Below are 27371 nucleotides of genomic sequence, written 5' to 3'. Positions count from 1 at the left end.
AATTTGAGAATCGCAGTCATAAGCCATTTTGAGCTGTTAAGTCTAAAATTAATTACAGGTATATAGTTTTTAATAGTAACTATTTTAATCAGCGACTAAAAAGTCGTACACGAATAAATGATTATTGATTTTTTTATGTTTCGAATGTTATTTATGTTAGGCATTAAGTTTTGGTTACCTACTTGATAGTTGGAACGTGTAAGAAGACACGCAGACAATAGCAGGACATAGGCTCTGTAGGATATAGGACAAATAAGGACGTTATTTGTCCGTTATTATCAAATTCTGTGTACTTACACTTAATACTAATGTAACTTAAACAATTCTCTATAAATATTTGTTATTATTTTCTGATAACATGAGAGCAATTCGATATCGATACCATGTCATTTATATCTATCTACTAATTTATATTATAGAATGTGCATGGCAATAGTATTTCATGCATGGGATTATGGATAGACACTTACATAAGTGCTAAATGTAAATAAAATGTCTTTAAAAATAATCTGTTGATTTTATCTGAACTAGACGGCAGGGAAAAAATAATAATACAAAAATTTGACGTTCATACACGGTTATAATGTCATACATGAATAAATTATTTTTGATTTGATTTGATTTGATTTGAGGAGTTTGTTTGGTTAACGCGCTAATTCTTACTAGACATTTTTTTACAGTTTACAACCCAACTCTTTAGCTTCCTCAAAAATTGAGCTTGTTGGGCTTAGAAACTATTAAACAGGCTAACCTAACCCTTAGTAACTGAAAGAAAATATCAAAAGAAATATTATGTAAAAACGAAATATGATGCTGAGAAGCGACGCATAGGACAATAGTAGTCACCATATCAATTTAATTAAACTGTAGGTAAAACCGCTACATTTGAATAGATATATCAATAATACTAAACTGACTTAAATGTGTAAACATTTGTTATTACTTGATAATATAAAAGCCATCAGTTATCCAATACCAGTTCATATTTTATATAGACTAGAACGGTCAAAGAGAACGGTCGCGCAGGCGTGATACCGTGATAGCTATAGCGCGCATTCCATTTACGAAGCACGTTACGTGCGCGCGCACGAATACGGCGCAATACTTTGTTTACAAACAAACATCTACTATTTAGTTCCATGATTGTTGTGATCATATAAAAGGTAAGTTAGACAATTTATGTGAAATCATATTTGCACTTTATAAATAATGTATGTGAATTGTTACACTATAAATTATATTACTGCATGCACTAAATACTGCATGAATTTGTCAATTCATTAAGTTACTGATGCATTGTTTACAATAACATTATTAAGAATTTTCTATTAGTTGCGTAGATTTATTGTACTTCATATTTTGTATTTTAGGAAATACGTATAACGTTATGAATTTGTTTTTATCGTCTAAATTGTTCTTCTATTTTTATCTTCTTATATAGTGTCCAGAATTAATATTTGATAGTGTAGTCTCTTTAACATTATTCAGTAATAGTTACAAAATAATTTATAAATTGTGAATAGTAAGAACTTTAATATAGTGATCGATTTAGAGTAAAAGTTTTGTTAGTCATATTTTCAAGCATAGCCAAGTTTTTGAATATAGCCCAGAACATAGAACCAGCCCACAAATTACAAGCTACCTAGACCTGCAATAGTTGAGAAGTTTGCAAGACAGCCAATCATAACAAAATTTCTTGCTAAATTAGTCCAACCAAGAATCAAACCTATCCTAGGTTTGATTCTTGGTTGGACTAATTTATCTCCGCCTCCATTCCACCGACAGCAGCAGTGGTTTTCATTGAAATTCGATATGTTAGACCGACGTAGTACCTACTTTAATTTTATTCATTTTAAGCATATTGTTACCTTATACCAGATAATTATTGTCTTTCTATTTATCATTTTGACCTTGAGATAACAATTAAGTTATTGACTCTATAATGTCGTGTTTAATTAAGTAGGTTCATTGCTATTAAAAACAAGTGCTGTTATAAATCAGCTGACGTCATTTTTATAGTTCCATGCAAGGAAATCGACTTTTCTGATAAATATAACGAAATGCAACAGAAACGCAACAGCCTTATAATAGGATTGCATACAAATAAGAATTTGTATGCAATCCTATTATTTATATTGTAAGCAAAATACAAAAATAAAGTAACAAAATATAAATATATAAATTATAAATAATTTCTCAATAAGTCTAATTCCAATTACTACAAAAGTAGTAGTACAAAATAATAATGGTTCATTAAAACCACGTTGTTTCAATCAGTCAGTTTTTATAACTACAGCTGTTAACACCATAGTATTTTATTTCAAATAACTTTATCAGAAAACAATAGAATGGAGTAGAAAAATTATTATTCAAATAAACTCAATGTAAACAGTTTTGAATAATTCTTTTTTTATATTATACCACTTACATAGGTAAGTGGTATCAATAGTGATACCATGACTATACTCCAGCTGACAAAAACTACACTAAATAAATTTTTGAAACATATTAGCTGAATTATGTAACTCTGTTATGGATGGGCTAGGGATAGGATTTGAGATTTACTAATGCAAGGTTGTACTATTCACAAATGCAACTATGAAAATGTTCATACACACCTATACAATTATAGGATTTTAAATCCCAAATGCTAAATTGTAAATATGTTTCAAATAAAATTGTTGTACTAGTATAATTAAACCTAATTAAAGTCAAAAGATTATTAAGCAGCTTCTATCACCTAGGGTACTGGCACCAGTAGTCACCTTTTAGTGGTAAGTCTCAAACCATATAAAAACAATTAAAAAAAAGAAAGTCTTTTGTATAATTTATTTGTTTATTAAAACAAAAATAACAAAAATTACAAATTTATCCTTTAATAACAGGTTTGAGATTTTCATCGGTAAAAACTTCTAACCATATATGCCACCAGTGATTATCTCTTCAATAGTTTCAAGCTAAAGATTAAGAACATTAATAAACAATTATTCCGGTCAAGGAACCTAAAAACTGTGCCCTAACAATCACATCAAATATCTATCTAACTTATATTTAAATCAGTCGAAAACTAGTAACATCAGTATTTAAAAAGATTTCAAGTTTTCTTCTTGTGTAACCGATTAACAATTTTTTTAGTTATCTTCCTTACAGGTTTCTGTGTCATTCAGTGAGATATTACTGAGATTTTTTTTATTTTGTTTTGATTTCCACCACATCTGTCTCAAATCATTCATAATTTTTCTTCTTTTAGTATCTCCTGTTTACTTTTGTAAATCTAGTCTTTTTTTTTTTTTTTGTATAAAAAACAAAAATATGGAAAATACTGGGTCTACTTTCCCAGTACTCAGCCATGTAACAAAACTGTAACTATTTAAAAATGTATTGGGTTTTTGACAAACAGCGTTAAAACCAGTAGTCAACCAGGGGTTTGATAAATAGATAATGTATATAAAAATGGAACTAATGATATTATTTAATAATGAAGAAAAAATGATACTTTTCATTGATTACAATGCCAAAACTCTTAATTAATGTAAATTTTAATACAATGTCCAAAAGGAACAAAAAAGCGAAATAAATTACCATTTCTGTGAACACTTCTCACTAATAAAAAAATGGCACGCAAGCCGCATGTCGCCTCGTCAGCCTATGACGTCGAAATAGATTTATATTTAATGTACTTCGCATCCACGTAGCTATTATGTTTGGATTTAATTCTAGCAATGAGAAGTCATAGAAGCAATTTAAAATAATTTTTTTTTTCTGTTATAGCGCTATTCCTATTGGTTTTAAACCGAAAAAGTGAGTCTGGTGCCCGACTACTGGATATCGTTATATTATAAACAACAACAAAAAAGATACTGTACGGCGCCATTTGTTATTAAAAAGGTCTCGGCATACCTTCGTAACAGGTTTGAGATATCGGTATTATGCTATTTTCTGATTATACTTATTATAAAACCAATGTAATACATTATTTTAAAAAATAATATTCTATGCTTAAACAGTCTACATAGTTCATGTTTTCGGGGTTTCCTCGTGTGTAACCGAACAGTGCTGATTTCTTGTATTGTGAGAACCGGATTGTTTTTACCACCACATCTGCTCAAATATTGGTCCTGATTTTAGTATCCTGTGTAAGCCGTCTTACCAGTTTCATGACAAAAATAGGAAAGATAGGCTGGGTATAGCAAAACTATAATATTATAAAAATATATAGGTATGTCATCTTTAATTTATGCATTCGTGATAAATATATTAAGGAGACTAATGATAGACAAATGAGAATAAAATCTGATCAGCCTAGAATCGATTACGCTAATCCAATATCCAAGAGGAATCCAAGAGGCACGCCATAAAGTCGACCTGATAGTGAACCTTCCTCCTTCTTTGGTAGGTATTCAGGAACTCGGTACCTAAGAACTGAGTTCGTGAATACTTTGCATAAAATTTTACAGCTTGTAGCAAACCAGTTTAAACAAGTTTTTTTTTACCTTGCAATAGCTCCTGCATACCGGAAGTGTCGAAACCTTGGATATCGTTATATGTAAAAAATATAATGGCTTATTATTAAATGTAAGAGGTAGACCTATTATGTATTTTCCGAAGTAATTATTATCTAATAATGAAAGATTTAGTTTTACAAAAAAAGTTCAGTTCAAACTGTAATGAATTTATATTAATATATAACAAGAGACCAAACACTAACGATTACTATGAAAAATGGTCAGCATAGTCTATATACACACGAACAGCGCCATAAGTATCGCTCCCTGAATCTTAGTAGGTATCAAGCAAAATATATTGTGACATCCGGTCTTTACTTCAAATCATATTAAAATCAGACATATCAAAACTAAATAATATTCAGATAAACGGCCATTACATTAATAAGAATAGGTAAATACAACAGGAACTTAATACGTAACTTAATACTAATCGTATAACGTATATAAACCTGAAACTTATATAAGATTCCGGTTTCATTAGGTACAGTGATAAACATTAAATTACCTACGGCTTGTTACAATTTCACGATTAAAGAGAACACGAAAACTTAAAGGATGGATTGTATATAATATTATTTTTACTAGATGTGCCCGCGGTTTCACCCGTATTACACTTCAATAAAAATATAACCTATATGTAATTCTGCATAAGGTATAAGTATTACTCTAAAGTTTCATCCGTCAAAATCAATAAAAATCCGTCCTACTGGACGTGAAATAGTAACAAACATCAAATTATTGAATTTGAAGTTGTCATCGTCGCCGTTATCGTCTACCTGTATTTTGAATTTGAAATTGATTAAGAATCATCACCTCGCATTGTTACCTTATGATATTATTAATATTATAAAAATGTGAGGTGATGATTGTGAAGTTTTAAATTAAGTCAATTGATAAAATCCAATCCATTAAATTAAATTAGTAATGTATACAATTATTATAATAATAGGTAACTCGATTAATTGATATTTATATATTACCTACTAATTAAATTCCATTAATTTGTAATTTTAAATTAATCACTATCATTCATTAATAAATTAATTCCTTTGTTATAATAAAGGTTATAGAGTGATATTTTAGCCTTATTTTCATTATTTGTCCAATTTGAATGATTTAAATTATTAGAGATGCAAAATTATCGTATACTTCGTTATTAAAATTCGTTTCTTTTTACGATATATGAATTTGTATAATTAAAAAATGTAGTATATATAGTTAATGTATAAAGATCTAACTTATATCAGCAGACATTTTCTGGAAAACGAGATGACCTTCTTATATACCTAAAGACCTTCGTATGACCTTTATGTGTGAACACAATTGTTCAATATTTTTACCCTGAAACGATTTGTACAATTCAGAAAAATAAGAACAAAAAAACTTAAATTATTCTTGACTATTGTCATTTTCTGAATTAAAGATGTAAATGGCTGTACTTAACCGCATCATTGGAATCAAGTAACCTAGTGGTTAGATATAGGGTGCGTAAAATATGAGCTGAGTTAGGTAGTATGTGGTCGTGCGTATTGCTTGATTGCTTGTACTAATAATGTATTTAGTAATACCACAGATAACATAATATTACATAGTAACTTTAATTTTTGTACAAATACATAATACAAATAGTTATACAAATTATCAACGTTATAATAACAAATCAATAAAACTTATTCGTTTTATACATCAATAAACTTGTATTTGTATACGTAATTGTTATGTGTGACGGAACTTGTTATTTATTTATGATAATAATAATGTTTGTCTTATTTACAAATTTTACATCTCCTAAGATGGCAACCTAAGTAAGAATACATATTAATACGAGTTCATTTAAATGGCGATATAAAATATTGAATTCGAATATTTTAATGATTAGAATAGGCATTAAGTTGTCCTAACAAAAAGTAGTAACCGTTGCACGTAGTCATAAGCATTATAGAGTACCTGTATTATAGTGCAAGTAAGATATTCAAACGTTTGTCATTACAGAGCACTAAACTATTATACGTCTCTATCCTGTCATATTTTGTTATTATCTACTAGGTATTATTATGTCAGTATTGGTGTAAAAATGATATACGATATATTATGTACATAATAATAAATAAATATAAGAAATTTCTCTGATGTGTGTGGTGCAGACAAGGTATTACAGTAAAATTACAGACTACGGTAAGATTACAGTGTAGTCCTTAGGATTGACCTCATGAATTAGAGACATATATTTACCAGAGGCAGAGGATGCTGTTCATGTATATAAGTTACGGTATGGTATATATACGTATAGTTGAGCCGTTAGGCAGCTTGTGATTTAAATTGCAAAAAAATCTCCGGTGTTACCAAATTAAATATTATCAGTATGATATCTACAGTTGTCAACCAGAATATTCAGCTGTGTAAAGTATAAATGACACGACCTTATTAATAGTTACTTGAATAAAATATTAAGTATGACGTTACTGTATATTTACATATTATGTACATGTATTATGTTATTACACTTACTTGTTTAATATCGAGAGATATATTATAAATATAGCTATGTTTCGATTGAAGGACTGTGAAATTACAAGATATGGATGATCATCTTCGTCCGGAAAGGCGACCCATAGGTACGGTATCACGAACATTAAGTATTACGACAGTTAGCACATACTTCACACACATAAGATGGGTCGTCATATTGTTTGCCATTCTAATTGTAAAAGAAATATTCATCATTAGACCCACTGAGTCTTCTGATGGTCATAGGCACGCCATTGGGAACAATCTTCAGCCTTTCTCTTCCAGTTTTTATCTGCAACGTATGTAACATATGGCGTCAACTCCATTTAGCCGCAGGGCGCCAACAATACGTTTTCCAATTTAAAAAAATATTGCACATTACTAAATCTGATCTTTAAATTCGTAGTAGTGAAGATTAGACGAGTATATATAACTCGTACAGGAACTGTTATTATTAGATTTAGGTAAATACGTAAGGTTGAATAGAAAAAATGCGAATAGAGTTCTTGAGTTACATACAAACCCCTCACACGCATGAAGATTCAACACTCAAACATTATTAGATCCCACAAGCTCACGAATATTCTTGATTACTAATCGAAAATAAAAGAGCTATTTGGTACTGGACGATATTGATAACAAATACGAATATAACATCAACTAACTGTTAGCTGCGACTTTGTCCACTTTTTATATAAAGGTCTTGTCTTTGTGCACGAGTTAAATATAATTCATCCATTAAGTCTCGTTTAGGCATGTAGTTGTGAAAAGGTTATAACATACAAATAGTTAGATGGAGCGATAGACACTTTAGAATTGATATGACGATATTACTTAATTATTATAGTGTAAATTACTTCTAGAAATCAAGCATCAGAGTCTCAGTAAGAAAATTATTTGTATTTTGTTTAATTTTACGTTCTGTAGAAGAGAATTAATACATTTATTATGATGTATATGTACAACTTATACGAACCAGTGCACCAATAAAATGGACCAGAAGGTATGATATTTTATTAAATATTGACTCATGTAGACTGGCACTGTCCAACAGCAGAGGTCACATTTGCCAAAATGTTGGCAAAGCGTTACTAATTCAACAAATAATATAACTGATTTAAGAAAAACAATATTGTGCCTAAAATAGATAACGTTTGACTTATATTACAGTCTATTATTAGGTTAGTAATACAGAGCTATTTATCATTGCACTGATAACCTATTATGATGTAAATGCACCCTGATACCTGATATTATAGTAATTCAGTTTAACTACTAGCATAAATATATTGATATATAATCCTTTATTTTTGTAGTTTAAAAAAAATATTGCATGGGATCATTATTTAAGTTTATAAGTGTTCGATACACTGACAAACTAGCCCTCCCCCCCCCCCCCCCTCCGTCACTGTTACCGTTGTTGATCTTGACATGTTTCCATTTTCGCTTGAAGTTGCGTTTCTCTCTGAAAACCGTCATGGTTAATTCCTAGTGAATTAACCACGATGGCCTACCTGACTTATCTTTATGTTTATCATCGTCCATATAGAAATTCAGTATCATCCTGTAATATCTCCCACATACAGATTTACTAACATCGTTATCACTTCATGCGGTGTTGGATGAGATGTGGTATAATACATAGTAATTACATGTAGCTACGTAACTATTTCTACTATAAAATAGTAAATAATTCTTTTCCTTGAGTGTTTAATAACAATAATAAATAAAATATTTTTAGCATAACAAAAATAAAATTGGTTTCTTGTATAATTAATTGTCCATCCATCCTTTGATGGAAAATATTGTTAGGTATACGCTAGATATGTTTCAAATTTTCAAAGAATTTTCCATTAATAATGGTGAAGACTAAAAAGACTAAGAAAGTGGAGACTTTTCTGCTCGTCATAATTGTATAAATCCATCGAGATCTGCAGTCAACTCATAACCAGTATGTTTACAACAGCGTCTAAATATTGGAATCTCTTATTAAATAATATTAAAATGGTAACACGTTCAAATAATGTGTACATTACATATGTAGGTACACATTTCAGTTAATATAGTTCTCCATCATCTGATTGGATACGAACAAAGAGACGTTGAATGAACTTTTGTCTAATGAATAGATCCAATAAAACTAGTAAAATCTGGTCTGCTGACAGTGTATGCTATAAAATCCGAACCAGACGATTGCACTGTCTGTTATGAAAGATAAATTAAGTTGAAAATGAAACTGTTGTTTTATTGAATTTGTATACCTTTAATTAAATATATAGGTACCTATAAATGTACATCCAATTTTAAACAAATATAGGTACCTAATAAATAAGAATAGAAATAACACCGAATGTTACCAATCTATAGATATGTTGCAGAGTTGGTTCATATACACAGAATGAAATCATGATGATTAAACTTGTTGTTTATATAAAATTAAAATGGGCCTAATTTAAAACAGCAACATTAGATACTCTCTTTACACAATAATTACGTAATAAAATTTTGATAATCGTTTTATATAATGTCAACCATAGTACAAAAGCACTAACAAAATCCTATACTATGTATCAATACCTATAAGTACTAACTTATTTCATTTGTATGAAGTTATTGTCAATAAGTACACAACAAATGCATGCGTATTTTCACATTAAGCGATTAACTTTAGAACTCCTCCCTTCCTAGTAGCAATATCTCTTTGTTTAATTAAACATATTTGCGTCCACAACGTCGACCCTCGCATACGAGTAGTTGCTCATACAATTAAGCAGAACTCAAACATTACTGTCGCGACTCTAACCCAAACCAACTTTCAATAGAAACACAAACATAGCCTTAATGATGTAACTTGGAACACAACAAAAATAGTCGAGTCAATTAAGATACAAATGAGAGAAATGTTGTATGCTATGACCCCAATGGAAATCTTTTATAATTATCACGAGTTTTAAATTTAGTAAGATTAACTATGTAAATTTGTATTTATGACTAGTCAATAGACAATGATAAATATTGTTAATAAACTCGATTAATTTTAGACCTATAGATACCTAAATGTTCTTGACTTGACTCGAAAATATTTTGATGTTTTGATATAGAAATACCCTGCATAACATGCCTTTTGCAACATTACCAAAAAACATAGTTGTAATCATATTATATTTTTAAATATAGTATGCCTCATAAGGGATAAGAAAATTGTATATGTAGATTTATTGAGGTTTTATAATAATACAAAACCTCACATTAAACCTGCTTGTTCTCAAACTTTTCAAATATTCTTCAGTATACCATATGTGACTGTTTCTTTTATACTTGCAATAATAAAAGTATACCTAAACAAAATCTAAATACGGTCGGTAGAAGTAGACGTTTTCGCTCTGCCCTCGCGCGACCCCTATGGAAACTTGAAACTACATTGTGTTATACAACCATAGAAGCTTCGTTTATAACAACTTCCTACACTTTCAGTTTTATTTTATTCTGAATCCAATAGTATACTTTATTGTAAAATTATTCTTTGGATTTTATGAAATTAGAATTGTAAACGATCTGACGGCTTCCCAAATACAAAGTGGTATGCTACACTATATACACTAGTAACACCACGTTATTTTGACTTCCGTGACTAGTCTCTGTTAACTCTCATGATTTCCTGAGGACTAAGTTTTTACTATTATAATTTCACTGTCACATATACGAAAGTCCCTACCTGACGAAAACCATCAAACATGAGTTGGATTGCAGACGCTACTTTCGCGGATTTAGATTGCCACATGCACTCGCCCCCCATCGTGACGTGTAAAGGCCAACAGCGGCCAACAGCATTAGATTAGTTAAAAAAAGCCCAATATTTCACTTCGATTCTAGAATTTCAAGCTACTTCGCGGCTGAATTAAATGACAAAGCGATATTATACTTATAACCTTAATACTCTTTACTTCAAGTGTTACTAAATATAATACAATACAAATAAACTTAACGAATCAACTTTATCAGGTACATTCGATTTCGACGGTGAATGACTTTAAAATGAATTATTAGGGTCTCCTACGTCTCTATTTGGAACGCTCTCTTTTTTATACAAATTATAAATTGTGGTAAGCAAATTATATTAAATGTTTTTTTTGCGTCGTAGTTAAGTAGATGAATTCGTAAAACATTAACTAACAGAAGAAATATTATATCAGGACTTAATTATGTATTTATAAACACGAAAACCTTTGAGGGTGGATGAATGTTTGTAGAATAATTTTCACATAAAAACTACAGTTTGTTTTTGATGGAAATTAGAACATGCTTAGATAAATTCCTCGCACGACACAAGCATTTGTATTAATGACCGTAATTGTTTTTGTTGATGAGGTTGTTTTCTATGAGTAGATTAGTGCTCATACAACAAGCTATATTTAGTTACTAGATGGCGCTGTGTAAATTATTATTATTAGGGTTAATTGTTATAATACAGGGTTATTATTGTTTTAAACTTATAAAAACTGTACATATATGCTTGTGCCACGGAACCTAAAAAACAATAAATATATCAACTGGATAATCTTGTACTAGAGAGTAGGTCGCGAAAGAAAATGTTGGAACATCAATTCCGTCACCAAAGATAAGATAACCGGAATTATATTGGTATATATGAAACAAAATGTAACTAATCGTGTTTTTAACTCTGAGTAAACAATTTGGATAGTGCTCTACATATTTACTGTTCTCACATACACTTATTAACGTTATTCAACAACTATATTTACGAATCTTTAATAATTAGAATATCAGCAATAAATTATCAAATTATAAACAAATTAATATACTGATTATTTGTACAAGAGACAATAACGAACAATGCTATTTGTGAAATTATTTAAAATTATCGTAAATAGAGTTAATATTTATTTTGACAGCATCGGAGCGATTTTGAAAATGGAAAAGGTAACTTTTTATAATTATTACTAGAGTGTGACTAATTTGCTATAAATGTTATTATTATTTATATGTGTTATTAATACATTTTTATTTTAATTATTATTTATTCGTTCAGTATCTGTAGTAGATATTTATGTTATCATAATCAGATTTAATTTTTTATCCCACGATTGGACACGAGTATCTCGGACTATTTAACCTATAGTTATTATTACTACGATCGCCAGGCGGATTGGTATGATCAATACCAAGATTAATTTTCTAGTGCGATATATTTTGTTCCCCTGGCTTATAAAAAGTAGTGAAGTGGCGTATAAAAAAGAATGGAGATATATTCTATTATGGATATTCTATTATCTTATATATAATATGGATTCACATATAGATAGCGACCTAATCATCACTTCACGGAACTGCATTTTTTAAATTTATAACACTTTTTTGCACCAATATTGAAATAATTTGAACATAAAATATTATTAAATAATAAAACTAAGTACACAAGGCAGTCTTATCGCTAATATAATCTCTTCTAGGTAAACTTTGGAAAGAGAATATTTCCAAAATGTAAAGTATGGCGCTTGGGTTGAAATAAATTAGGAAAATAAATTTAATTTAAATAAAATTAAGATACATACGTAAATAAAACAGGTATCAGTGAACGTACACAGGAATGGAATTAGAGAAATTAAGAATTAATATATAATATACACATATAAATATATTATATAATATACATAATCAAATAGTATAAATACACAGTAGAAAAAGGAACATACTATGTTAAATGTATTTTTTTGTAACCATTATAATGTAGTAACGTCACAGAACAATAGAGGATGATTGCAGGTGGCACTCCAAAACTGGAAAAATTTATGGAGCGGCTGGAAGCCAACTTATGCCAAACGGCTTTAGTCTGACGGCACCGATAGGGGTACGAACTTCCGCTTAGGCCGCCGTAATTTCGAACCCCGTTAGAATGGGACAGAAGATCAAACGAAAGAGATGGAAAACTACTACGGTTAAGACATTTACAATAGCAAGAACTAAATCAAAATACATTATTCTATAATATACATCAGTACAGAACGAAAGGCTGCAATGTCCTTTAGTCTCTTTATATTAAAAATTGAAGAGTGTAAATAATATTTCTAGTTATTTCAACAAAAAAAATAACACGTGTAAATAACATTTACTTCAGGCACCACAACTAGCAGAACAGAAGAGCAATATGTCTGATATATTGGAAACGATGGACTTTGAGAGAGAATATTCCCCCAGTATGTGGTCGGAACGATTCCCTACCGCTCAGGAGGTGCTCCGGCATCATGTACGGCGAGTAACTGAAGGTAAGTTTTTATAATATTTTTTGGTTATAACGTGTAAACTTAAAAATACTAAATCATTAAAAAAATGTTTTACACATACTATTTTTATTTGATTGGGTTGTATTTTATAATATAAAAAAATAGAGATACCTACAACTGGACCCATAATAAGTTGGAGCTGGTCTATTGGGCGTTAGCTTTACTGTAATATATACTATATTTATTATATCATTTTTTAACACTATATTTACAGTATTATAAAACTGCAAACATCAAATAAACTCGGGCTTAAAATATTGGATGAAATTTGATTTGACACAGATAGATCATAAAATTGAACTTTTATAGGTATATGTAGCTGCTAATATGCTGCTATAGCTGTAATCATTTTATTATTATTCACGTGCCTAATAATAGAATTTTGTTTACAGTTATAAAATATATTTGCTATACATATATAAAATTTCACGGATAAGTCGCATATACAAACATCTTACGTATTCAGAATACAAATAGGTACTACTTTAGTATTCAATATAAAAACATAATGAGTTTTCAAGAAAACGATGTAGCTATTAACTCATAATTTAAGTACCTATATACATATATGTGTAGATTTATTAATAATAAACACTCACCAAGAACCGTTATCGGTTAAAAACAAACTGACATAGTTGGTTTTTATATTATCAACCGTGTAAAAATAAATATATCTGTAATCATTATTTATTGATAATAATGTTATTTGACTAATACTAATAGGTAATTTCTAACAAGTGTCACTTACTGATCTTTACGTATCCGAAACTAATGAAGGTTATGTTAAGTAAATGTTAATAATTCTTAGAAGTGCAAAATGGGGTTCAATAATAATATTATATATATATATATATATATATATATATAAACACCTCTTTGGGCACTTTGTTGATCACGCCACAACCTACACACTTGCTGATTCCACCTTTTGCACTGAATAACTTGACTCCTATCGCGTATATCTCAGGCGGTATGGCAACGTCGCATTCTATTTTGCGATGCTGCCATATATATTCGTCGATAGTACGATATACTCTACACTTTTTTTACTAATAATTCGTGACTGAATGGCTCCGAACGGCTAAATTTTTGGTATACACAAAGACTTTTTGGCTCTGAATATATTCCAAAAATCAATTAATTATGTTGATCGCTTTATATACTCGTCCTTACTGCGATACTTACTTTCATCCGAATATATATAGATACCGTAACGGTCTATCAATTATGACTTTATTAATTTACTAATGTAGATATTTTATATTCGCAATGCTCCATACATGCAAGCTCAAGCAACGGTGGAGGCAGGGGGGAGCACCGTACACCGCACCCCGCGCACACAAACAAATTAGATATTTTTTGAATACACAAAGACTTTTTGGCTCTGTATATATATTTCAAAAATCAGTTAATTGTGTTGATCACTTTATATACTGGTCCTTACTGCGATACTTATTTTAATCCGAATATATATAGATACCGTAACGGTCTATCAATTATGAATTTACTAATGTAGATATTTTATATTCGCAATGCTCCATACAAGCAAAGCTCCAGCAACGGTGGAGGCAGGGGGGAGCACCGTACACCGCACCCCGCGCACATAAACAAATTAGAATAAATTAAATTCATAAGATTATTTATATATTTCGACTGCCTCGGTGGTCACACCGCTTTACATCCGATGGTCGCGGGTTCGACTTCTCGCACGATGCAAACATTTGTACTCATCGGTCATCGATTGTTTTCATCGGTCTGGGTGTTTTATATGTATATTATATATGTATTTACAAAATAAAAATATCTATTTATATCAGTTCAGTATCAGTCTGTGTTAATTGTCCAGGGTTATTTATTATATTTTTATAAACGGTTATCTTTTTCCATATATACCGCTCGCTATCGACAGTGAATTCATAGAAATGTCACTCTAAAAACAAAAATAGTTTTGTGTTTTGTATTTCAAATACTAAATGCAAAATAGGTATTTTCAAAATACTTTTTAAAAATTAAGTACCTTTTGAATTTTTGTCCAAACCTCAGATATTTTATTTATTTTAGGTATATCAATCATTACATAGTAATATAAAAACAAAGTCGCTGTCGCATCTAACAGTACATAAACAAAGAAAGAAGACTTTGGCTCTGATACCGTAACGGCCTATGAATTATGAATTTATTATACCTAATCTAGATATTTTATATTCGCAATGCTACGTACATTGTAATATCCGCCTCCATTCATTGTAACGGTGGAGGGACTAAATAGTTGAATAAAACTGAATAAGCAGTTGCTCCACTCTATAGGTACTGCGTCGTCGTCGTATGCTGTTCATTTTTTCACTCGTTTTGGCGCCAAGAGAGGGTCACATAGTCGTGGTCAAGTTAAGAACTTATAATTTAATTTTGATAACAATAGATACAAGTAAAAAGTAGGTATTATATTAATGTACGTAATACTGTACTTAAAAATATTTATTCTTTACTGTATGTACATTTGAAAAACTTAACACTTACTTGTACATATACACGTACATACTGCCATTTTCTCTTAAAGACATCCAGAGAAGCACTATTTATCAAATACGCGGGGTGCACCGACCTTTGACCTTATAACAGCTGATTCGCGCGTAACGAATTACATTGCTACTTTTTGGTATTTTATAGTGGATATGTCACTATAAAATATTATTATTTCTTTAGATTATGACATAATAACATAGTTTACATGATTTTAAGGGAAACATACGATAAAAAAAAATCCCGTAAAATGTAAAAGATAAAAAATGGTTATTGTTGGTTATCCTTAAGAGATAGACATATATATCACGGACTTTTTTGTTGACCTTATTTTGATACATCTCAAAGCACTAGACAACACGCATTTTCATTAAACAGTATTGTATTTTTTTATTTCTTTAACTTTAATGCACAAAAAAATTTGTACATGTGGCGGACTTAATATTTTGCCGCGTTATTTACCAGGCAACCATGAGTGGTGCAGCGAAAGATTATTGGCGGTGCACTAATATAAATAAGAAATGTCATTTATAAAGATAATAAAGATAAGCAAAATATACATTTCTATAAAAAAATAACAATATACATACATAAATATATATCTAAATATAACCCATAAATGTATAAATATTATATATAAGTAAATACATAATGATCCGATAATCAAATTATAAGTACAGTCTCAAATTGAAAGTAAGAAAATCAGAAAATATAGAGAGAACTATATGGATATAACAGAAAGATGTGAAAAAAGGAGAAGCACAGTAAAAAAGTTACAAATTTAAATAATGTTCCCGCAATTTCTGTTTAAATGAATTTATTACATTATTATATATATTGGGCATACGACTAGCCTTATGACTGTTACTTTTTTTTTAATCTATACATCTATACATGTAAATAAAATTGGAGTGTCTGTTTGTAATATTGAAATAACCGTTTTTTACTACTTGCATATGAATATAAATACGGTTACACCAAAATAACATATTTTACAAGTTTTGTCTGTCTGTCTGTCTGTTTGTTCCGGCTAATCTCTGAAATAGCTGGACCGATTTTGACGGGACTTTTTTTGGCAAGTAGCTGATGTAATAAGGAGTAACTTACGCTACTGTTATTTTAGAAAAATAAAATAAAATTTCACGCGGACGAAGTCGCTGGGGCCAGCTAGTCTATAGATATACCGAGAATTAATGTTTAAGTTGCTATTATGTTGTTGACAAAATTTTACTGTAATGTTATACTATTACGTTATCCTACACAATTTGTATTATTTTGGATGAATAAATAAATAAATAAATAATAATCTATACATCTATACATTTAATAAAAATTGGAGTGTCTGTTTGTAATATAGAAAAAACCGTTTTTTACTACATGCATATGAATATATATAAGGTACATATACCAAAATAACAATTTTTATAATTTTTGTCTGTCTGTCTGTCGGTCTGTTTGTTCCGGCTAATCTCTGAAATGGCTGGACCGATTTTGACGGTACTTTTTTTGGCAGGTAGCTGATTTATAAGGAGTAACTTAGGCTACTTTTATTTTAGAAAAATAAAGTTAATTCCACGCGGTCGAAGTCGCGGGGACAGCTTGTTTTTAATAAAAACTGTTTATTTGATAAAAAAACATCTTTTTTGTGGTACTTGAGAATGTTGAAGCCTGTTGTTTGTAATATTGAAATAACCGTTTTTTACTACAATATAAATACGGTACATACACCAAAATAACATATATATTTTTGTCTGTCTGTCTTCTGTTCCGGCTAATCTCTGAAATGGCTGGACCGATTTTGACGGGACTTTTTTGGCAGGTAGCTGATGTAATAAGGAGTAACTTAGGCTACTTTTATTTTAGAAAAATAAAGTTAAAAACCACGTGGACGAAGTCGCGGGAACAGCTAGAGTATAATATATTAGAGATACCTACGTGTTTTTTATTGATGACTAGCTGTACACGGGATTTCGTCCGTGTTAATTTAACTTTATTTTTCTAAAATATAAAAAATTCCACGCGGACGAAGTCGCGTGTACATTAGTCTAGCGATTTAGCTAGCACACTGCTTTGATTCCTGCTTGGTGGTCGAGGGTTCGATTCCTCGCACGCTGCAAACATTTGTATTCATGAGTATGATTGTTTGTAACGGTCTGGGTGTTTTCTATGTATAGATAATATATATGTATTTACGAAAAAAAAATCTTTGTATTTATATCAGTACCCATAACATAATCTTCAGCTAGCTTAACTTTGGTCTAGATGAAGCTGTGTGAATTGTCCTGAGATTACTATTATTACTATAATAAATCTTTTCAAATCAGCCGATGTTTATTTTTGCCATAATACGTGCTGTTACCATGTGATAATATTACGTACGTACTTATTAAACTATTAACTTATTATTAAATTGCTTGTAACGGTCTGGGTGTTTTCTATGTATAGATAATATATATGTATTTACGAAAAAAATCTTTGTATTTATATCAGTTGTCTAGTACCCATAACATAATCTTCAGCTAGCTTAACTTGGGTCTAGATGAAGCTATGTGAATTGTCCTGAGATTACTATTATTATTAATTGGTACACAGGTAAACTACTAACTAGGCCATATTGGTGTTGTTTGTTATGGTGAAAAAACTAGTAGGTATATATATAAGTTACACGTATATTTCTTGAAAACTACTGGCCATTCTGAAATAAAACTTTAGGGTTTGTATATGTAATGTTTGCATATAAAATATGATTAAAGGTGTATTTACACTTTTACTAAACAAACAGAGTTGTTTAATACTGAAAATATTGTGTGGAAGGCATCAATTACTTTCAGTGCATGTATAGCTTTTCTCTTTTCCTAATTATTATTATTATTAAGTTTAAAGTGGTTGAATTTTACGTAAGGGGTTTTTATACATTATTTCTAATGTACCATTTATTTTAAGTTTTTTAAACTCTATTCATCGAGACCTATCTAATGAGTCCAAACACGATATTTCTGCTGTAAGTTTTCGAAGAGTATGTTCATCATCTGATAATACTGGTGCCAGCATGAAGTCAAGGTTAACAGATAACTAATTACTTTTATTTCGTCAAAATCTTTAGATTACGTTTAAATTCATAATATCGCTACCTATTCAAATCAAAACAAGTATTAGGTACTTCATGTACTAGTATATAAATTCATCAACACACAAGTAAATGATTTTTAAATATATTCAGAGGCAAAAAATCTTTGTGCATTTAAAAAAAATGCCGATACGGATTCACTATTGCAGGAAATTGTTGAAAAAATATATATCGAGTATAAGTATCTACTACTATCGACGAATACATTTGGCAACAACGCATGGTCTCGGCCGGAACGGCAACATCGCATATTAGAATACAAAGATAGTGATAGAAAGAGAGAGACAGTGGATCAGCAATATCTACGGATCGTGGCTGGATCAAATTAGTGTGCAAGTTTATATAAATATATATATATATATATACATTTGTCTTTAATTCAAAGGAAATATAAATAATGAACGCATCACATTTAAAACAGTATAAATAGTTAATAATTTAATAATAAGTTAATAGTTTAATAAGTACGTACTTAATATTATCACATGGTAACAGCACGTATTATGGCAAAAATAAACATCGGCTGATTTGAAAAGATTTATTATAGTAATAATAGTAATCTCAGGACAATTCACACAGCTTCATCTAGACCAAAGTTAAGCTAGCTGATATGTTATGGGTACTGATATAAATACAAAGATTTTTTTTTCGTAAATACATATATATTATCTATACATTTACAAACAATCATAATGAATACAAATGTTTGCAGCGTTGAACACCACCAAGCAGGAATCAAAGCAGTTTTAAATCGCTAGACTAACAACTAGCTGTACACGCGACTTCGTCCGCGTGGAATTTAACTTCTTATATTTTAGAAAAAAAAAGTTAAATTCAACACGGACGAAATACAGCTAGTCATTAAAAAAACACGTAGGTTCTCTAATATATTATACACTAGCTGTTCCCGCGACTTCGTCCATAATATTTTTCTAAAATAAAAGTAGCCTAAGTTCATTACATCAGTATTTCAAAATCGGTCCAGCCATTTCAGAGATTTTGTAAAATATGTTATTTTGGTGTATGTACCGTATTTATATTCATATGCAAGTAGTAAAAAACGGTTATTTCAATATTACAAACAACAGGCTTCAACATTCTCAAGTACCACAAAAAAGATATATTTTTATATACTAGCTGTTCCCGCGACTTCGTCCGCGAGGAATTTAACTTTATTTTTCTAAAATAAAAGTAACCTAAGTTACTCCTTATAAATCAGCTACCTGCCAAAAAAAAGTACCGTCAAAATCGGTCCAGCCATTTCAGAGATTAGCCGGAACAAACAGACAGACAGACAGACAGACTAAAATTATAAAAATAGTTATTTTGGTATATGTACCTTATATATATTCATATGCATGTAGTAAAAAACGGTTTTTTCAATATTACAAACAGACACTCCAATTTTTATTAAATGTATAGATGTATAGATTATTATTTATTTATTTATTCATCCAAAATAATACAAATTGTGTAGGATAACGTAATAGTAACATTACAGTAAAATTTTCTCAACAACATAATAGCAACTTAAACATTAAATCTCGGTATATCTATAGACTAACTGGCCCCAGCGACTTCGTCCGCGTGAAATTTTATTTTATTTTTCTAAAATAACAGTAGCGTAAGTTACTCCTTATTACATCAGCTACTTGCCAAAAAAAGTCCCGTCAAAATCGGTCCAGCTATTTCAGAGATTACAGACAGACTGTACTATGCTATACTATGTATTGATTGATATAAAAATAAATATAATATCTGAGGTTTGAACAAAAACTCAAAGGGTAATTTATTTTGAAAAAGTATTTTGAAAATACCTATTTTGCTTTTAGTGTTATAGTACTTTAACTGTTATGTTTTAAGTAACAATGTTTAATTATAATTAATACTACTGCACCAACACTCCGATCGTGCAAAAAATTTAGCTGTTTCATTATTTTTTAGTTCAATTAGTGGTCTACCTAAGTCCTGAAGGGGGGGAACATACCCCCCATAACTCCCAAGACCTCCATGACGCTCCCCCTGGATCCGCCGTTACGTTTCTCTTCATTCGCTCAGTAACGTTGTTACAAAAGGAAAAATTCCCGTCCAAAAAATAACAAGTATTGAGGTTTGATCTGGAATCACGTTACTCCAGACTGATTTCTATAAATATTTAGATTAGGTAGACTATTATTTTTGAAATACTAGCTAGACATTATTAAGTTACTGTAGCCATAATGTAGTAGCCAAAACGTGCCAATGAGGAAGCCCTTGGCAAATGCTGCACCCTGATTGGCCCGTTTGAATTGGATCAAGAACTGCTCGTATGCCAAAAAGGTGGATTTGTATAAAATCGTGTATAAATCGCTTAATTATTATTATTACTCGTCGTGACAGTTGTGGCTCAAAACGGATCAACATTTATATATGGTCATCTGGCATTAGATCAACAAAAGGCCTCCGGATCAACAAGTGAAAAAGGATCAACAAAAAACTATCCGTTTTGAGCCACAAAGTGCCCAAGGGGATATTTATATATATATATATATATATATATATATATATATATATATATATATATATATATATTATTGAACCCCATATAACATTCGCAATTTTGGCAGTTACAATAATTAAAAACTTATATAGCCTGTTTCTAAAAACAATAAAAAAAATATTATAATCATTATATTATAATAATACATGAAGTAAAAATTTCGTAGGTACCCCTTTTTACGAAAGTTAAGCGGACGCAGAAGGATGAAATTTTGCACACTTACTTCACATAGAGAAGGAGTGCAGTTATATTTTCGCATCATGCTAATATTTTTTTAATAATGTATGCGAATACATTAAATCAATAAAAACCATTACACATACTATCATGTATTTGACACATACATGCTTAAGTACTTTTTCGTTTAATTATGGTTCGAAAATCTTTTGGTATTTTTTCTTATAGTCGAATTTCGACCACAATAGTTTCATATATATTTTGTTCTTTCTTCTTAACTCTTCCCGGTCTGCGAGGGTCATTAGTATGGTTCAATCATACATTACACATAATTTACATTATCATTGTAGGACTAAATCCGATCGGAAAAATACAGAATAGATATCGATACAATATAAGTACCTATGATAATTAAAAATACATTAGCCGAACCTTAATGAGACATTATTAAACATATCTATTAATTATGAACTCACATTTTTGTATCTATGCATAATATAGTTCAGAATATATTTGACAAAGTATACAATTATTTAATAATTGAGAAATTATAATGTTAAATAATGTTCGATTGCCTGTAAGAGACTGCTACGTGCACTTTATAATATACTGTACATATTCTTTATTTATTATCTGTGCGCAATAAAGAGTTATTGATATTATTGACTTTGTTCTTCTTTCAGCTAGTGAGACTGCTACAAACCAAATTCCACATAAGTTGGAAATTGAATATGGACCTACATCGGGACAGAAGTTAGATATTCTTGGTATAAATCTTCCAGATGGTATGTGGATTTTTTTTAATAATGTTATGTAAATCAAGGTAACATTGTTTTGATTATAGATAATTTATTAAAGGAATTTAATTTTGATAAATTTATTCTAAAACCTAATTATAAATTATTGACAAGTTTTTTATATATTATAAAATTTGAGATAGTCTTTTTTCATGAGATAATATTTGTTAACTTTCATAGTATTTCATAGTATTTCTTATCTGAGCTGCAACATAATTGTGATCGTTTTAATATGTAATAATATATGGATTATTATGACTTAGTACCAAAATTTTTATAGTGTTTTAGATAATACGAGCCTATAGTATACATAGATGGATAGACTGTTATTTTCATTATAAACACATCCTCCATTAGCACCTGTGATTTTAATAAAATAAATTCATAACGTTAATTTAAATTAACACATAGTCGAACTGAATTGAAAACTACATTTCAGTTCGTTGTTTAATTCAATACAAACTATCCTAAATAGTATTGAAACAATATTATTGATGACGTAGGTACATACGAGTAATGACAGAACGGCATACATTAAATTCCAAAATACAAATATTTACTATAGTAACATAATTAGGTATTGGCGCAAGTTTTAATTTTATTGTTTTTCATTATTCGGCGCAGGTATGTGTAGTAAACAATGGTTTACAATAATCGTAAACTTATAGCCAAATGACCGCCTTTGTAATTTTCTTTTTAACACTTTTTGTATATGCATTGTGCCCGCAACTAAAATTTCTATATTGTTAACTGTGTTATTACTAAATGCTTAAAAGATAAGGCGTAGGTATCTTGATTTACAACTATCCCTCTAATATCTAACGTGAAGCAGTAATTTATGAATGGCAAATTACAGTACCATTTGTGTTATGCTTTTGTTTAATATATGTGTATCGTCAAAAAAAACAGAGTAATAACAATAAATGTATAAAATGATAACTATTTAATAGTAATATAATTTAATCGTGTTTACATGTCAATTACATGACTTAAACCAAATGTAATTTACATATTTAATTTATTATTAAAATATTACATTTTAAGTTACTAACTAATTACAATTAAGAAACGAGTGACACCGTACGATGCTAGAACGAATGTACCCTAGAAGTCATAACATAACGCAAACCACAGTTGCTACAAGAACCTAGTTAACGTTTTACAGATTAAATATCAAATTAACAATATTCAAATTAAAACATTCCAACTAATATATTGAAATTGTGGCATAGTGGCCTCGTTCATTCCTCAGTGTATGTAATTTCAGCTTTTCAACAGTTTTGGATTGGAGTATGCACTGCATATGTAATATGTCATAGTTTTTATTCCATGTCGACTAATGTCATTTAATTACATTGTCGACTTATTTCACAGACTCACCAATACTCGTGTACGTACACGGAGGCTATTGGCAGGAGTTATCACGAGAAGTGTCAAGATATCCAGCTCTACCGTTGTACCAGGCTAAGATCAAAACAGTCGTAGTGGGCTACGATCTCTGTCCTATGGCAACACTCGCAGAAATTGTCAATCAAATAAAATCAGCGGCCAGATTCGTGTTTGAATATGCTGAAAAAATGGGTAGCAGGTGAAGAAAAAAATATATTTTTATTTTTATTATAATGTAATTGGAATACAGATACGCTTACGTGGTACCTCTTACGCGTTGTCATTCCGGGTAACTACCAATGGTCAAGCACCATTGTCTGTAATGTTTAGTACCTCGTAATGTCAGCCTCCATGCCTCACCCTTCAACCGAAACAGACTTTGGTTGTAGTAAGGCGGCTAAATAGCTGAGACCTATGAGGCAGATGATGGTGGACAAAGACTAACTATATTTAGGTTCATCAAGCAGTTTATTTGTCTAAAAAAAATAAAGTTATATAATATATATATACTTAACATGACAATAAAGTGTCAAGTTTTTACTACAACATGTTGCAAAAGTTAAGTCAGATTTCTACCACTTTAAATCGTTGCTAACTAATACTCTTTAATTCAAATTAGCAACTATTTGATATGGTAGTTGTTAAAAAATATATGCGTTTAACACATAAATTTTAGTCACGATTTGAGTCAAAGTTAAATCTTTTGCGTATATTTATAACAAAAACAAATTGGTGATGAGACGAACAACCGTAATCGACCTTATAGTATAGATTCCACCTAAGTAGGTAAGCGAAATAAATGTCGGTCTACTTTCCATATGTATGTATAAAAATCAAACGTTATATTTCCTACTTTTCATATGCATTGGTTTCAACTGACTGTGATATTGCGTAGACTATGAACCTACCTACGCTGCCTTCACGCATTTGAACGTCTATGGGTTATACATATATGTAATCTCATTGGTTACGGAATAAAATATATATATATATTACTTGCAAATAACGTGTGTTTAATAGGCAAAGGTTACCTACCATCAGATGACTCGAGAGGTGTGGTTGGCATTAAATAAAGTTGAGAAAAATATTATTTCTCTATGGGATACATATATGTATTGTACTCAAAAACTGTCCTAACACAATATCAGGTTAAAAATATACATTTATAAAAAACTAGCTACTCGCCCCGGCTTCGACCGGGTATTATATGTATTATACATATAAATCTTCCTCTTGAATCACTCTATCTATTAAAAGCCGTTTTAAAATCCGTTGCAACAGCGACTTTGTTTTATACTATTGTTCTTCTTTATCTATATTTGTTATTATTAATTTGTCATGAAACAAAAGTATGTTGGTTAGTAAATGAATAAAGGGAGAACCCTATATAGTAATGGTTGTCACAAATATTTACCAGCATACCTACATAATATCCCTGTTTATTTGCAGAGGAGTGTACTTCGCTGGCCATTCGGCGGGTGCTCATCTCGTAGCGAAGCTTCTATCAAACGCAGACTTTCTCGAGAGTACAGTGGGATCCTCTCGTCTTCAAGCAGCATTCCTAATATCTGGTATATATGATCTTCGGGAGGTAATCCACACGTCTGTCAATGACGCAATCCAGCTGCCGGACGAATGGGCCATCCCGATGTCACCCCAGTTCGACTGTTACACGCATCTACAAAGAAGAAGAACGCGCATTTATATTTTAGCTGGTCAAAACGATAGCCCCACATTCAAAAGACAGTCTAGAGAGTTTTATGAAGTATTGCACAATACTTGTCTAATGCAAAATATGTATTTAGAGATAAAGGATGATATGGATCATTTCGACATTGTGGAATGTTTTGCCAATGACAATAATTTTCTGAAGAATTTGCTAGTTCATGATATACGGAAACATTTGTGAATTTGTTTAAAATTATATAATTTCCTCTCGTATGTTTCAATGAATAAAATCGTTAGAAGTTAAATACATAAATAGGTAGGTATTACCTACCTATATATGTATTTAACTTAACTTAATTTACGTGTAGATGCGCTAGATGAGTTTTAATTAACATCATTTTAAGTCCATTTTTAACTAATGCCTAAATATATTAATATTATATATCGTGACACAAATTAAAATCGCTCGCTATTTTCTAGTGGAACTGTTTTGACTTGGGGCAACACATATTTACATATGAAATTTATTCTATTACAAATTGGGCGAGCAATATTATTTTAATGCCTCAGGACATAATTGATATAATATATAATTTGCAGTGTAAATTTGATTTGAAAACATATATGTTCTAACTGTAATGTGCATGATATTAAAATAAGTGATATAATTTTATAACATTATCTACTACCTATCAAGTTGTAGTATTAATTTTAAACTTCAGTGTATCAGAACAACTATACGATTAAATCCAATAAATAGTCCCGTCCGTAGTGTAATTAAATTACCAATAGGTTTATATGTATATTGATGATTTGTTTTGTGTATTTTAGATATTATTTATATGCTTGTTAGATAAAGAGTTAAAATACTTTGTTTTTTAAACTTATACGATTATTTTTCTGGCTCGTAGTCGCGAACTATATAATATTCTTTTATCTGTTCGAATATACTTTAAAATTTTAATTTTTTATTATATTATGGAATATATAGTTATAAATAATTAAAATTAGCGTATTGTAAACTTAAATTTAATGTGTTAAATTCAAAAGACTGATATTATGTATTTGCGGTAGTAAAATGACGATCATGAAGAATGCTTTATGTAGAAGTGCATTTCTATAATAAATATTAGAATGTTATAACCAAAATATACTTTTATTTTGAATAATCTTTCAAAATAATTTAACAGACGTTGATTAACAGATGTGATTTTTAAACTACAATACAATCATTTATGAAATCGAGTAATACAGTTTGTTTTAGCCTAGGTGTTTGTCTTGTATGTGCACTTATAGGAAATTATTAAAGTTTCCATCACTAACAATTCCTTCTTTTACTTCGTGCTTTGGTACTCTTGAAGTCTAAGTTATGGCAGTAGAGTTAAATGGAGCTAAAAACAAAATGGGCCACACAATAAATTGCATTATGTCTACTGCAGAGATGTAACTAAAAATATAACAACCAAATATCTAACATTTCATTTCGAACGGAACGGAAAATGAGCTCAGTAAATAATTCGAAATTCGATCCAGTAGAATTCTTTGTGTTGTTAGAAACAAATTAATGTATTTTGGATAAATTATTATATAAAGAATACTCTGTACCTACTTCAGTTTGTATTCATCTATCAATTGTTGTATATGGTGCAATAACTACGCAACTACTAACTATGGGCCCCATCAACAAGCTCAGAGTCACTCAGAGGGCAATGGAGAGGGCTTTATCGAATCAGAAATGAGGAGAACTACCGACATAGCCCGAAGAATTGCGACTTTGAAGTGGCAATGGGCAGGGCACATAGCTCGTAGGACAGATGGCCGTTGGGGCAGTAAAGT

General features: G+C 30.2%; 1 protein-coding gene across 2 annotated transcripts; it reads left to right on the top strand.

The window, feature by feature from the left end:
- Positions 1-1008: 1008 nt before the first annotated feature.
- Positions 1009-26815, top strand: LOC131842914 (kynurenine formamidase). Of its 2 annotated transcripts, none has more exons than XM_059191488.1 (5): positions 1009-1163; positions 13153-13300; positions 22365-22466; positions 23853-24066; positions 25317-26815. In XM_059191488.1, the coding sequence occupies exons 2-5, from the start codon at positions 13183-13185 to the stop codon at positions 25774-25776; spliced, it is 894 nt and encodes a 297-aa protein (XP_059047471.1). In that variant the 5' UTR covers positions 1009-1163; positions 13153-13182; the 3' UTR covers positions 25777-26815. The 2 variants fall into 2 exon arrangements, with proteins under 2 accessions (XP_059047471.1, XP_059047469.1); XM_059191486.1 differs by lacking the exon at positions 1009-1163 and adding an exon at positions 11848-11957.
- The last annotated feature ends 556 nt before the right edge of the window (positions 26816-27371 follow it).

Source organism: Achroia grisella, unplaced genomic scaffold (genome assembly GCF_030625045.1).
Source record: "Achroia grisella isolate CSIRO2021 unplaced genomic scaffold, CSIRO_AGI_Agris_v1 utg2671, whole genome shotgun sequence".
Lineage (NCBI taxonomy): Eukaryota > Metazoa > Arthropoda > Insecta > Lepidoptera > Pyralidae > Achroia > Achroia grisella.
The sequence above is the reverse complement of the archived record's forward strand: the minus strand, read 5'-3'. Positions and strand labels throughout refer to the sequence as shown.

Bases quoted from the DNA above. Each gene is read 5' to 3' on its own strand.
- LOC131842914 (XM_059191486.1), top strand. From the start codon at position 11,871: ATGCTATTTGTGAAATTATTTAAAATTATCGTAAATAGAGTTAATATT. The intron at 22,467-23,852 runs GTATGTGGATTT...CTTATTTCACAG, and splicing joins TGGTATAAATCTTCCAGATG to ACTCACCAATACTCGTGTAC. The intron at 24,067-25,316 runs GTGAAGAAAAAA...GTTTATTTGCAG, and splicing joins GCTGAAAAAATGGGTAGCAG to AGGAGTGTACTTCGCTGGCC.